Here is a 12442-nt window from a genome sequence, read left to right as displayed (position 1 = left end):
GACTGGAAAATACTAACTCAGTAATCTGTAAAAAGATTATTTTATTTACACACACACACACACACACACACACACAGAGTCAGAGAGAGAGAGAGAGACAGAGAGAGAGCACGTGCACGAGCGAGAGCTTTCTGCCTACTGAGATTAAATAAAAACAAGTTCCATTTATATAATTTATATCATGCATTCTATTATCCCCTAAAGCACTCAAATATATATGAATTGGAATAATTTTAAAGGAAAATTCTCAAATAAAGTGAACCTCGCACATTATTACTGCAATCTTATGCATTGAAAGGTTATCTCAAATCCATTTTAATGGTTGTCTTATAGCAAAGCCAGAACATGGACTGTACAACTTATTCCCAAATGAAAGCGTTGTTCTTGTTATAATTTATAACAAAAGATATCTACACTCATTTATTTTGGAAGTGAAGGGAGAGTCGTGAGCCCACCTGGACACGGTTCTGTGGACCAGTGGGTCACAAAAGTGAGAATTCTCCAAATAATTAGGAGAGCCCTGAGATAACTTATCTGGGCTTCCCTGACTTGGGTTTGAGCTGCAGTAGACTAGAATACCTAAGGCCTAAATAGTTTCACACAGAGGTATTTAAATCAGATTTTTTTTTTCTCCTATGTTAAGGTAAATATTTGCTAAAGCTCTATAAAGGATCCACTACAAAGTAAAAGTGATATATAAAGAAAAATAAAATCCTAGACTTACAGATGACATTCATCTAAATTTGATGATAACATGTGAGGGTAAAATTCTATCGCGGAGTTTCTCACCTTCAGTATACTGACATTTTGGACTGGGTAATTCTTTGCTGTTAAGGCTGTCGTGTGCATTGTAAGTTGTTTAGGCACATCCCTAGCCTCCATTTGCACCAACCAAAAGTATCTTTTAATATTTTCACATGTCCTATGAGGGGCAAAGTCACACTCTCCCCACCCTTATTCTCAATCCCCTGATGAGAATCACTATCCTTGAGTTTTACTCTTATCTTTAAAGCAGTGAATTTTTAAAAATCTTTAGAAAAAATGAAGGGGAAAATTATTCAAAATCTTGCTATGACTTAAGTAGTTAATTTTCACATAAATTATAGTTTAAAAAACATAAAGGTTAATTTATGGTAATAAATGTAGTTAGACATTTTAAGAAGCAAAACACTTGGCAGCTAGGAGAAAAAGCTCAAGTCTAAAACTTAAAACCACAAGTTCATGAACCTTGAAATGTCAGATTCTCTTAGTCAGGTGAATACTGTATTTAGACTGATATACATGATTTCTTATGAAGCCCATATTTAAAAGAATGTGCTGTATCATCTCAAAATGGGTCAATATCTAAACAACAGTAGTACACCATCCATTTGTGGTAGTCTTAAACTGCTAATTATGGGTGTATTTAAAGTACTTAATTACTTCTTATTGTCATATGATTTTCAATGTATTTTGTATTAGTACTATTTCTCTTTATTGTCAACTTCTTGATCATACTCAAGATAAGTTATTTATTTCATATCACATTTATATTTTAATATTAGAAAACTAATGTTTAACTGTAATTATTTCTGCTAAATGTCTGAAAAAAATTTCACCTTTAATCAAACTAATATCTTTTACAAAAGACAAGAACAATTGAGATAAATTTCCGACTTCTCCACTTGCTTCATTCCATGGTACAAGCATCAGCTATGCATTGGAGGTTGACTTGCTCCAGTTTCAACTCTAAAATTCATATATATGCTATTTCTATAAATACAAATGATGTTTATGTCATTCTGCCCTACTTCAGGATTATTTCTAGTCTCAATATTGACATCTGTTGATTTTGTGACCTTGGACAACTCGATCTCATGTTGCTTCAGTTTCTTCATTGATGAAAAAAGTGGCACAGAATGATCTTTACATTCCTGTCTATCTTATAAATTCTGAGAGTATTTGAGGAGCATACATACAGGTGGATGCTAACTGTCTATTCTCTAAAAGCTCTTTTAAAGAAAGAATATTATCTAATGGGCTAATACACATTTTTTAAATTTAAAAATTAGAAAAAATAAAAGTACATATAAAATTTCAAATACACATAATGTGTAAGTTAAACTAGTCAAAATGCCTGTAAAATTCCTGTAGTGTATTAAATCATTATGTCAAATGCAACAAAAATATCTTATGAGTATAATATTTTTCACTATTACAACGTTTGACAAAGATGATGATAATTATGGCCAAACTACTCTGATTCCCTCAGTTGTGAAATTATAAAAAGTTCCTCTTAAATGAGGAAGAAATACAAACTAAAAAAGGCCTATACATGCACCAGCCTCTCAGTGGTATTCATTAGGCTCTCTTAGAATTCTAGGGAAAACAGGGAGTCTGGCACCTAAAGAACTCCTGGAGGAAGAAGGGAGTGATGGAGTCTCTTTATAAGGATCCATGGTCACAGAGAAGGTAGTATAGTTATACATTTCACATGGAAGAGAGCAGCATTTAGAGGTCAAACACTTAAGAAGAATGAAAATGAAAGAAACTACTACAAAGAGACAATATTTCATTTAGGGCTGAGTAAATGTTCCATTCTTAAACACTTAGAAGAGAAGGAGGACAGGAGGAAGAGGAGAAAAGTGGGAGGAGAAGAGAAGAAATAACATTGTCAACATGGACTGTGATTTCTTACTTGGACTAAAGGTATACAAGGGATGAAGCCAATCACTTGCATGTAACTCACTGCTAGTAAATTAATGACAGTGAGGTAGGTTCACTAAGCCAAACTTTACTTCTTCTGTTGATTCTGGAAGTAGGAGTCACTATACTGTCCAGACTGACCTAATGATCCACGTATTAAGATGAGTCAACATAAGAAAAATATCCTTATAAAAAGACTGGGACACTTAAATTGAACTCCTTCTCCAAAACCAGTGGTACCCAAATAAGAGTCAAAAGTAAACAGGTGCCACTACTGTAAACCAGCACACACTTGAGCCTCACCTGCTATCGCCAGATGGTAGAGAACTTCCACCAAGCATACTCCTGGTATGGGCTTTATCCTCAAGGACAGACTTGGGGAAATCTCTCAGAAACCAATACCAATCCTTAACTGTAGGAACCAAAATACTCATTCTGCACTCATATTGAAAATGGGAAAGGCATGTTCAAAAAATAAAAGTTCAATATTATGTGCATGACACCCGTAATCACAATGGCTACAGTCATTAAATGAGGAAATCAAGTCAAATTTAATTTAATAATTTTTCTATCTGCTAAAACTAGAAGGTAGGATCTCTCTTTTTTGTTCACTCAATGATCATACAAAATACAATTTTTGTGTTTTGCAATAGATTATTTGATTTACAATATGTTATTATTTATCATTTTTAAAGGTTGGCAAAATTTTATTTGTGACATGCCAAAGTAGTCTGCTCATATAAGAATAAAACATAATTAGCAAAATATTTTATCTTGGTGATAAACTATTCATTCCTGTTATATTATCTTCTGAAGCAAAATAAAATCAAAACTGGAAATATTACTGTTACCTTCACTAATAGGCTTGCTTTTAATATTCTGGTTTATAGGATAATCTTAAATTTAAGAAATTTTATTATTGATAAGCAATATATTTTAAAAGAAATTCTAATATCCTGATTCGCAAGCGACTTTAAAGTAATTAAAAATTTTCTCATTTTTCCATAGTTTATATAGTGAAAAGCTTTATGCCATCAAAATTTTATTAACTAATTAGCCTTTAAAAAAAACTTAACAACTAAATATTTTCCTTAGAGAAATTTAATATTTCTAGATAAAAAACACAGACTTCATTACCTAAATAGAGAATATGTAAATCTGTATTTCCAACATAAAGGTGTCACAACAGGTATATTTGTGGCAAAAAGAACACTGTATTTGTGCACATGTAGATACAGAGACATGTAAATGAAACTATCAGATAAAGAATTTCAAATCTGAAGAAACCATATGAGAGGAAAAGTTTTTCAGATACATGTCGGTTTGTACAATTTATTCATAAAAGAAATACTCTTTAAAAAAAGAACAGTACTTTTGTTTTTATTTTTAAAAGTCACGTGCTTATGAATAAAAGCACCTTTTAGTATCTGTAAGCATCATTATATAACACATAATAGTTATTCACAGAACATATAATGATGCATATATTTTCATGTCTTTATGGATGTACAATTCTAGAATTTTAACTATTATTCATATTAAGTATAGCAAATATTACTAAAGTGCCTCCATTTTACAAAAAGCAAATCTAAAGCATGAGTGTATCAATCATCCTATCTTAATTAAAAGAATGACTGGATGACTGACCCAGGGAAACAGAGTCCAAATTCCTAGATCAATGGCTTTATTTCCTAGATCAGTAATTTCCACCTGTCATTTCTGTGCCAATCACATATGATCCTGACTATCTTTAGTGGTATTATAAACTTCGCTTAGTGAGACAAAATAAGTACCTTAAAAATAAAACCACAAAATAGACATGGTTCCATAGTGTAGTGGTTAGCACGTCTGCTTTACACGCAGAAGGTCCTGGGTCCGTGCCCCAGGGCAGCCATGGTCCGTGGTCTACGGCCATGCCACCCTGAACAAGCCCAATGTCTGATCTTGGAAGCAGGGTTGGGCCTGGTTAGTACTTGGATGGGAGACCACCTAGTAAGACCAGGTGCTGTAGGCATAAATAATAATAATAAATAATAAATAATTAAATAAAACCACAAAAGATTAGAATGGAGAAAAAACATATAATAGCCAAACACATAATGAAAAAGTGTCCAACTAGGAGCAAGAGTTACTGGGATGAACTATGCTACAGATCTTTAGTCAGTGACTAGTGTACTTGGTTCCACACCTCAGTACTTCGGAAAGCACAACAAAACACCAACTGACAAAAATGCTTCAGGAACTCTGCTTATTGATCAGTTAACTATTGACACTATTTGACTTTAATATTTATTGACAATCATTCTATATGACTATCTTGCTAGCTTAAGAGAAAACCATGTTAAGTTCAATTGAAAATTTCTTGATTTTGAAGATCTAACTATTCTAAAGCCAAAGCCAGAAAATTTTTTCTTAAAGGGCCAAACAGTAAATATGTTAGGCTTTATAGGCCACAGGTCTCTAATGTGAAACAGCCATAGACAATCTGTAAACAAATGGCTATGGCTGTGCTGCAATAAAACTTTATTTACAAAAAAAAGGCTCATTGGTTAGATTTGGCCCATGAGCCGCAGTTTGCCAATTTCTGTTCTAAAATATCTTTATATTAGAAAATACTTCTTCCATGCTTTTTATAGTCAGAAATTTTCATGAAATGTTATTCATGCAGTCAAAAGGGGTTTTGTCAATCATTTTTCATTAGAGATAAAGTACATGTCCCCCAAAAGCTGTATCAGTTAAAGCTCTATTAATTGGGCATTTGTGATTGAATACTTTAGATTCAATTGAGGTTTACCACTATACTGTCTGAAAAAATGGTGTTTGCTTCCTATGATAGCATGGCAAGAGACTGATGCTCAATCTACTTAAAAAAATAAACTCACTTAAAGTACTATAGCAATATAGGTATACAAACTAAGATTATTGATTAAAAATAAATTGTACCTTTTTATTAAAGCATATCAAACTGAATCTCCAAAATGGTTTATCAAATTGAGAAAACATTTATTTAAAACTAGCCTATAAATTCCTATAGTTCTTAATTCAGACTGCCTAGCTTTCAAGTCTAGGCACTGACACATGAAATATTCATTCATTCATTCATTCATTCATTCATTAATATTTATTGAATGCTTATAAGAATACGGGCATTTTGTTCCATCCTGAAGATTTAAGAGTTCAATACAGTCCTACCATTAAGGAATTCTCAATCTGGCAAAGAATCTCCTCAGAAAATAATTGTGACAAAACCACGATATTACTGTCAGATTAATCTAATATTAAAATTAATTTTCAAGTTTCAAGAAATGTTATAAGTATCAGATTTCCTACAAATAAATATTATATCATTTCCACACATATCTCTATAATTTTTCATGATTTAGTTATATAAATGAAATTAAAAAATGAGATATCATTGATTTCCAGATAGATAATAAAACAAGTGGTATATGCTACAAGGTCAAATAGTTTTCAAAAACATTTACCAAAAGCCCTAGAAACAGAAGATTATGTATAAAATAACCCTATTTGTACATTGACAATAAAGATACTTGGAACATTTCTGAAAGAATGTGAACAGTGGGCCTAAGGACAGGGCTGGGAGCCAATGAAAGGAAGAAAACTTTTACTTTTCTCCTTATATCCTCCTCTAATATTTACTTTTCTTTTAAATAAAAGAGAAGTATTAATTTTAAAACAAAATTTTAAAAGAGATTAACATCGACAAAGACAAAAATAATTCTCATTATCAGATATGTAAATAGAATTTTTCAGAGGGTATATTTAAATTTCTTTTCATTCTACAACTAAGAATGCTTTTCTCTATCCAAACTTGATACGAAATCTACTGAACAGATTTCTTGAATATCCTGCATACCAAATGCTATAGTCAAGGCTAGTGAAGCTCTTCCTTTTCTTTTTTCCTCTACAAGGGCACCCAGAACCACGAAGTTAATTAAAGAAATGATTCGGGCTGCTTATTAACTGTTTTCCTTTTGTGCAGCATATTATGACAGGATGGACTCTCATGCTTTAAGAGCACATCATGGGAATTTTTTAACTTACACAACTGTAAAATAAAAATGTACTAACACTATAGAACCAAAGAATAAAATAACTGAAATAAAGAATATATTAGAGGCAATCAACAGTAAATTAGATGAAGCAGAAGTTCTAATCAGCAATTTGGAAGATAATGTAGTAGAAAACACCCTATCAGTATAGCAAAAAGAAAAAAGAATCCAAAAAAATAAGAATAGTTTAAGGGGCTGCTGGGATAACATCAAGCACACCAATATTCACATCATAGAGGTATCAGAAGAAGAGAGAGAGCAAGGAATTGAGAATTTATATGGAAAAATGATGATGAAAAACTTCCCTAACCTGGTCGAGAAAATAGACACACAAGCCCAGGAAGAACAGAGAATCCTATGCAAGATAAATCCAAACAGGCCCACACCAAGACACATTATAATTAAAGTGTCAAAGGTTAAAAACAGAGAGAATCTTAAAAGCAGCAAGAGAAAAGCAGTTACTGACAAGGAAGCTCCCATGAGACTGTCAGCTGATTTCTCAACAGGCCAGAAGAGACTGCCATGAAATATTCAGTGATGAACACCAAAGACCTATAACCAATATACTCTACCCAGCAAAGGTATCATTTAAAATTGAAGAAGAGATAAAGAGCTTCCCAAAGAGGAAGAAGAAAAAAAACTTAAATATCTGAATAATAAAATGTCAATAGCTACCTATCTATCAACAACTACTCTCAATGTAAATGGATTAAATGCTCCAATCAAAGACAGGGTAGCTGAATGAATAAGAAAACAACACCCTCACCTATGGTGTCTACAAGAGACTTACTTCAGCTGGAAAGACAAATACAGGCTGAAATTAAAGGGATGGGGAAAAGATATTTCATGAAAATGAAAATGAGAAAAAAAAACCTGGGGTAGCAATACTTATACCAGACAAAACGGACTTTTAAAAAAATGCTTTAAAAAGAAACAAAGAAGGACCCAGTAATCCCACTTCTGGGTATTTATCCAAAGAAACCCAAAACAGTACTTTAAAGGGACATGTGCACGCATATGTTCAATGCAGCATTTTTTATAAGAGCCAAGGTATAGAGGCAACCTGGGTGTCCATTAATGGATGAATATATAAAGAAGATGTGGTATACATATACAATGGAATATTACTGAGCCATAAAAAAAAATGAGATCTTGTCATACGTAACAACATGGACCTAGAGGATATTGTGCCAAGTAGGGTAAGTCAGACAGAGAAAGACAAATGCCATATGATTTCACTTATATGTGGAATTAAAAAAAAAAAAAACTAACAAAACAGATGCAGACTCACAGATACAGAGAACATTTAGATGGTTGCCAGATGGGAGGGAGGTTGAGGGGATGGATGAAAAACACAAAGGGATTAAGAAGTATAAATTGGTAGTTACAAAATAGCCTTGAGGATACAAACTATAGCATAAGGAATACAGTCAATAATATTGTAACAACTATGTATGGTGTCAGATAGGTACTAGAGTTATCAGAGCGATTACTTTGTAATATATAAATGTCTAATCACTAGGTTTTACATTTGAAACTAATAATATTGTGTGTCAAATGTAACTGAAACATTGAAATATTATTTTAAAAATGTACTGACACTAAAGATGCCTTCATAAATTTGTCACTTTAATCTTTCTTCATAACTTGGTTTAATTATGTGGCTATATAGTCACATAAAATTTTACTGAAAAAAGTTATAAACATTACTATTTGTTGGGCATGGAAAACCTTATAACACTGGACCTCTCATTTATTCTCAAGATAAAAGGCTAAATTATAGTGAAATTTAACAAAAATTCTTAGATCGAACAGGTAATTTTTAAATTGTAAAGAGTATATATGTTTTGCAGATTTTTCATGCTTCAATAAATAATGAAAAAAATACACATTTCTTATTTAAAACCTAATCTTTGGAACAGGAGACCTAGTATGTTGCTAACAGTCTCAAGGACAACTATGAAAAGGGAACAACAATGCAAACGAATGTGGTTTTTTAAAAACTGATAGTGATTCTAAATATAAGAACTGACTTCAAATTTAGTTTAGAATATACTCTAGAAGCACAGCAATTTCTGTATGCATGTTTAAGTGGAATGTAAAGAAAAACTATTGAACATCCAATTGATTCAAAATTAAAAAAAAACATAGCTTCTACAAGTTGAGTCTACATGAATAAGATTGGTTTCTGGAGATAATCATTAGTTTATTGATTATTCCTTTGTATTCATTGTGAATCTTCCTAATACTTGGGTTGAAAACATGCTTGATAAGACCAATAAAAATGATAACATTGTAACAATGTTCAGTTTTTCATGTTGGGGAAAAAAACCTAGTAAACGTAATAAGAAATTAAGGCTAGATTTACATGTCTTCATTTACCACTTCTGACATCCATAAAAGAAAAAAGGTGAAAATTTCCTCAGAATATACATACAACTTTTTGTTGTCATTGTTAAAGTCTGAAATTATGTTTTCCATTAATATATTTACTAACCTCTCCTCGGACTCTCATGATTGAAGAGAATGCCATTTACTGCAAAGAGATTATATGCCTCACGGAAGTTCACCACAATCCAGTAGGCATAGAGTTTTGCTGCTCCTGTTGGAACAATTTTTTAAAAGCAAGTAAAAGACAGGGTCTTATTATTTAAAAACAGTGATTTTCATTCATCATAAACAAGTAACAACTTACACAAATTATAATTTGTAATGTATCAAGTAAAAAAAAAAATTTTAAAGCCAAAGACAAAATGAAGTTTCCTTTGCTAGTTAATAATGTGCACAAGGAAATATTTAAGAATTTCTTATGTTTGTAATATCCATGGTTCTTTCTTTTACAATCCAATTGACTTCAACTACCGTGTGTGCCATGTATCAAATGGACCTTCTTAGGTCTTATTTCTTTTTCTTAGTATTAAGAAATTAAAAAGTGAAAAAATATGGGATCTCACTATTCTAACTGCTTCGAAACTTTATCACTAAAGTCTTTCATGAATACTTTTTACAAATATGTAAGATGTAATAGACTTTCTTGTTCTTTTTTTAAAGGTTTGAACTCAGGGAAGCTTTCATCGGGGAGATAAAAAACATGAAATCTTATCACTTCAGCACAGCCCCACATTTCAGAAAAAAAGAATCATGTTTGGTCTAATTTTCCCTTCAAAGTGATCTGTATGAAAGGGTTGAATGAGCATGGATTGGTGAGGTGAGGTGGTAATTCCACCCTGGAGGCAATGGCAGCAAATACTTGTAGTTAGCAATGTATAAAGGTATGCTTCTCAACAAGTCTAGTCACTTTAGTTTATCTTAATGTTAATCTCACACCCAAATGACTTCAGCCATGAGACATGAACAGAATTAAAGTAGAAACACACAAACACCCCATACACACAAAGAAAGTGGCACATGTTGTTCTCACCGTATGGTGACCGAGGATAAAAGGGAGTGGTCTCCTTCTGGGGTATTTCTTGCACTTTCCCATAAAGTTCACTTGTGGAGGCTTGGTAGAACTTCACAGAGTTGATAAGGCCACAGGTCTTAACTGCATCGAGAAGCCGTAAAGTGCCAACTCCATCAACATCTGCAGTATATTCGGCCAGGTCAAAAGAAATCTGGAAAGAGCAGGAAAGGAAATGCTACATTAAGGGTAACAGCGACAAAGATGCTGACAGGAGAAAACAAAGACTTTTTACAATTTCACACACTTAGAAAAGTTATGTTTGTGAATAGCAGACTTAAGAATGTGGATATCATCTATTTCTAGAATCCGTGGTAAAATGAAGAACTGTATAAACAGACATATCACCTCCTACTTCTCTTTGCTGAATACTGGAGTGTTCCTTAAAGATAAAGACTGAACCAGTCTCTTAAGGGTGAGGGCCTAGGAAATGTACATTATTAATCAGTCCCAGTTGATTTTTCTGTACACAGAAGATTGAGATCATGAACTTTAGAACACAGTTTTAAAAAGAATTATTTCATTTTCTATTTTAAATTAGGATACAAGAATGATTTTTAGTATATTACATATGTATAATCTTTTCATTATGAGACTCTAAACACAGCAAGAAACTAATGTAAATTGAATTGAATGATTTCTAAGAGGATGCTAAGAAATAATTCAATATTTTACAGTTTTTTAACATATTCTTTAAAAATAAATGTGACTGATATGCTTTTTTCCTAAATTATTTATAAGCACAATAAACAAATTTACCTAATATTCAAACCTCTTAAAATAACAAGGCTAAAAATCTTTGTCACTGGTTTACTTAATGTCCAAATATAGCTGGACAAAATGCAGACATGCTTCTCTGCTGCCTGGTGAATGACCTCAATGTTCACCTGGAAAAAAACCCCTCCAGGGTGACTGAGGTTACTGGCTTCATTACAGCCTAGTCCTGAGTGTCCCCTGAGCAAAAGTTGCAGCCTTGTCTATACACAGGGTTTTTATGGAACTTAAGGTGATTGCTAACCAGAGTCCTAACTCAGACCACTAAACTCATGTCATCTAGGCCTGTGAGTAAAGCTCACGTGGCAACCTTGAGGTAAAATAGAAAAAAAGTATCTCGTACACTTTCAAAGCCAAGAAAACACAATTGGGGCTATTTTATTCTTTTTAAAGAATATTTTAAAATATTTAAAAATAAGAATATTTATTGGGTAAAATGTACATATCATAAAATTCATCCTTTTAAAGTTTATGACTCAGTGGTTTTTAGTATACTCACAGCATTATGCAATCATTACCACCATCTAATCCAGAACCTGTCATCGTCCCTACAATAAACTTTGTACCCATTAGCAGTCAACTTCTCATCTTCCCATCCCCACTCCGACAGTCACTAATCAAGTTTCTGTCTCTAAACATTTACCTATTCTGGACATTATAAATGGAATCATATACCATGTGTCCTTTTCTGACCGGTTTCTTTGACATATCACATTTTCATTCTCTTGGATATATACCTAGGAGTAGGGTCATTTGGTAACACTACATTTGACATTCTGAGGAACTGCCTTACTGTTTTCTGATGTGGCTGCACCATTTCACATGCTCAACAACAGTTAATGAGGGCTCCAATTGCTTCACATCCTACCCAACATTTGTTGTAGTCTGTCTTTTTGATTACAGATATCCTACTAGGTAGAGTTTTGTGTTATTTTTTCAATTGAGATACAATTGACAAAAAAACATTATATTAGTTTAAGATGTACAACATAAATGTAATTGACTATTTATGTGTGGGTTTATTTCTGAGTTTTCTATTCTGTTCCATTGATCTATGTGTCTGTTTTTATACCAATACCATACTGTTCTGATTACTATAGCTTTGTAATATAATTTTAAATTTGGGAAGTGTCATGCCTCCAGCTTTGTTCTTCTTTCTCAAGATTGCTTTGGCTATTAAAAGTCTTAAGTGGATCCATACAAATTTATCATTGTGGTTTTGATTGCATTTCCCTGATGACTAATGATGTTGAGCATAATTTCATGTGCTTATTAGCCATTTGTATATCTTATTTAGAGTGATGTCTTTTCAGATTCTTGACTCATTTTTAAGTTGGGTTATTTATCTTTTCATTATTAAGTCATAAATATTCTTTACATCCTCTGAATAAAAATCTCTTAACAGATATATGACTTGCAATTTTCTATCATTTTGATGGTTGTCTTTCAC

The 12442-nt window shown here is 32.5% G+C and overlaps 1 protein-coding gene across 6 annotated transcripts in view; it reads right to left on the bottom strand.

Moving 5' to 3' along the window:
- The window catches only part of GMDS (GDP-mannose 4,6-dehydratase), a 589931-nt gene that overhangs the window by 327047 nt on the left and 250442 nt on the right, over positions 1-12442 (bottom strand). For all 6 annotated transcript variants that reach the window (XM_036237568.1, XM_036237561.1, XM_016124269.2 and 3 more), the window contains exons 5-6: positions 10180-10372; positions 9256-9360 (exon numbers count right to left, since the gene is read on the bottom strand). In XM_036237568.1, coding sequence (XP_036093461.1) covers positions 9256-9360; positions 10180-10372 — 298 coding nt within the window. The remainder of the gene's footprint in view (positions 1-9255; positions 9361-10179; positions 10373-12442) is intronic.

Source organism: Rousettus aegyptiacus, unplaced genomic scaffold (genome assembly GCF_014176215.1).
Source record: "Rousettus aegyptiacus isolate mRouAeg1 unplaced genomic scaffold, mRouAeg1.p scaffold_m13_p_1, whole genome shotgun sequence".
NCBI lineage: Eukaryota > Metazoa > Chordata > Mammalia > Chiroptera > Pteropodidae > Rousettus > Rousettus aegyptiacus.
This window is presented reverse-complemented; position numbering and strand designations above follow the sequence as displayed.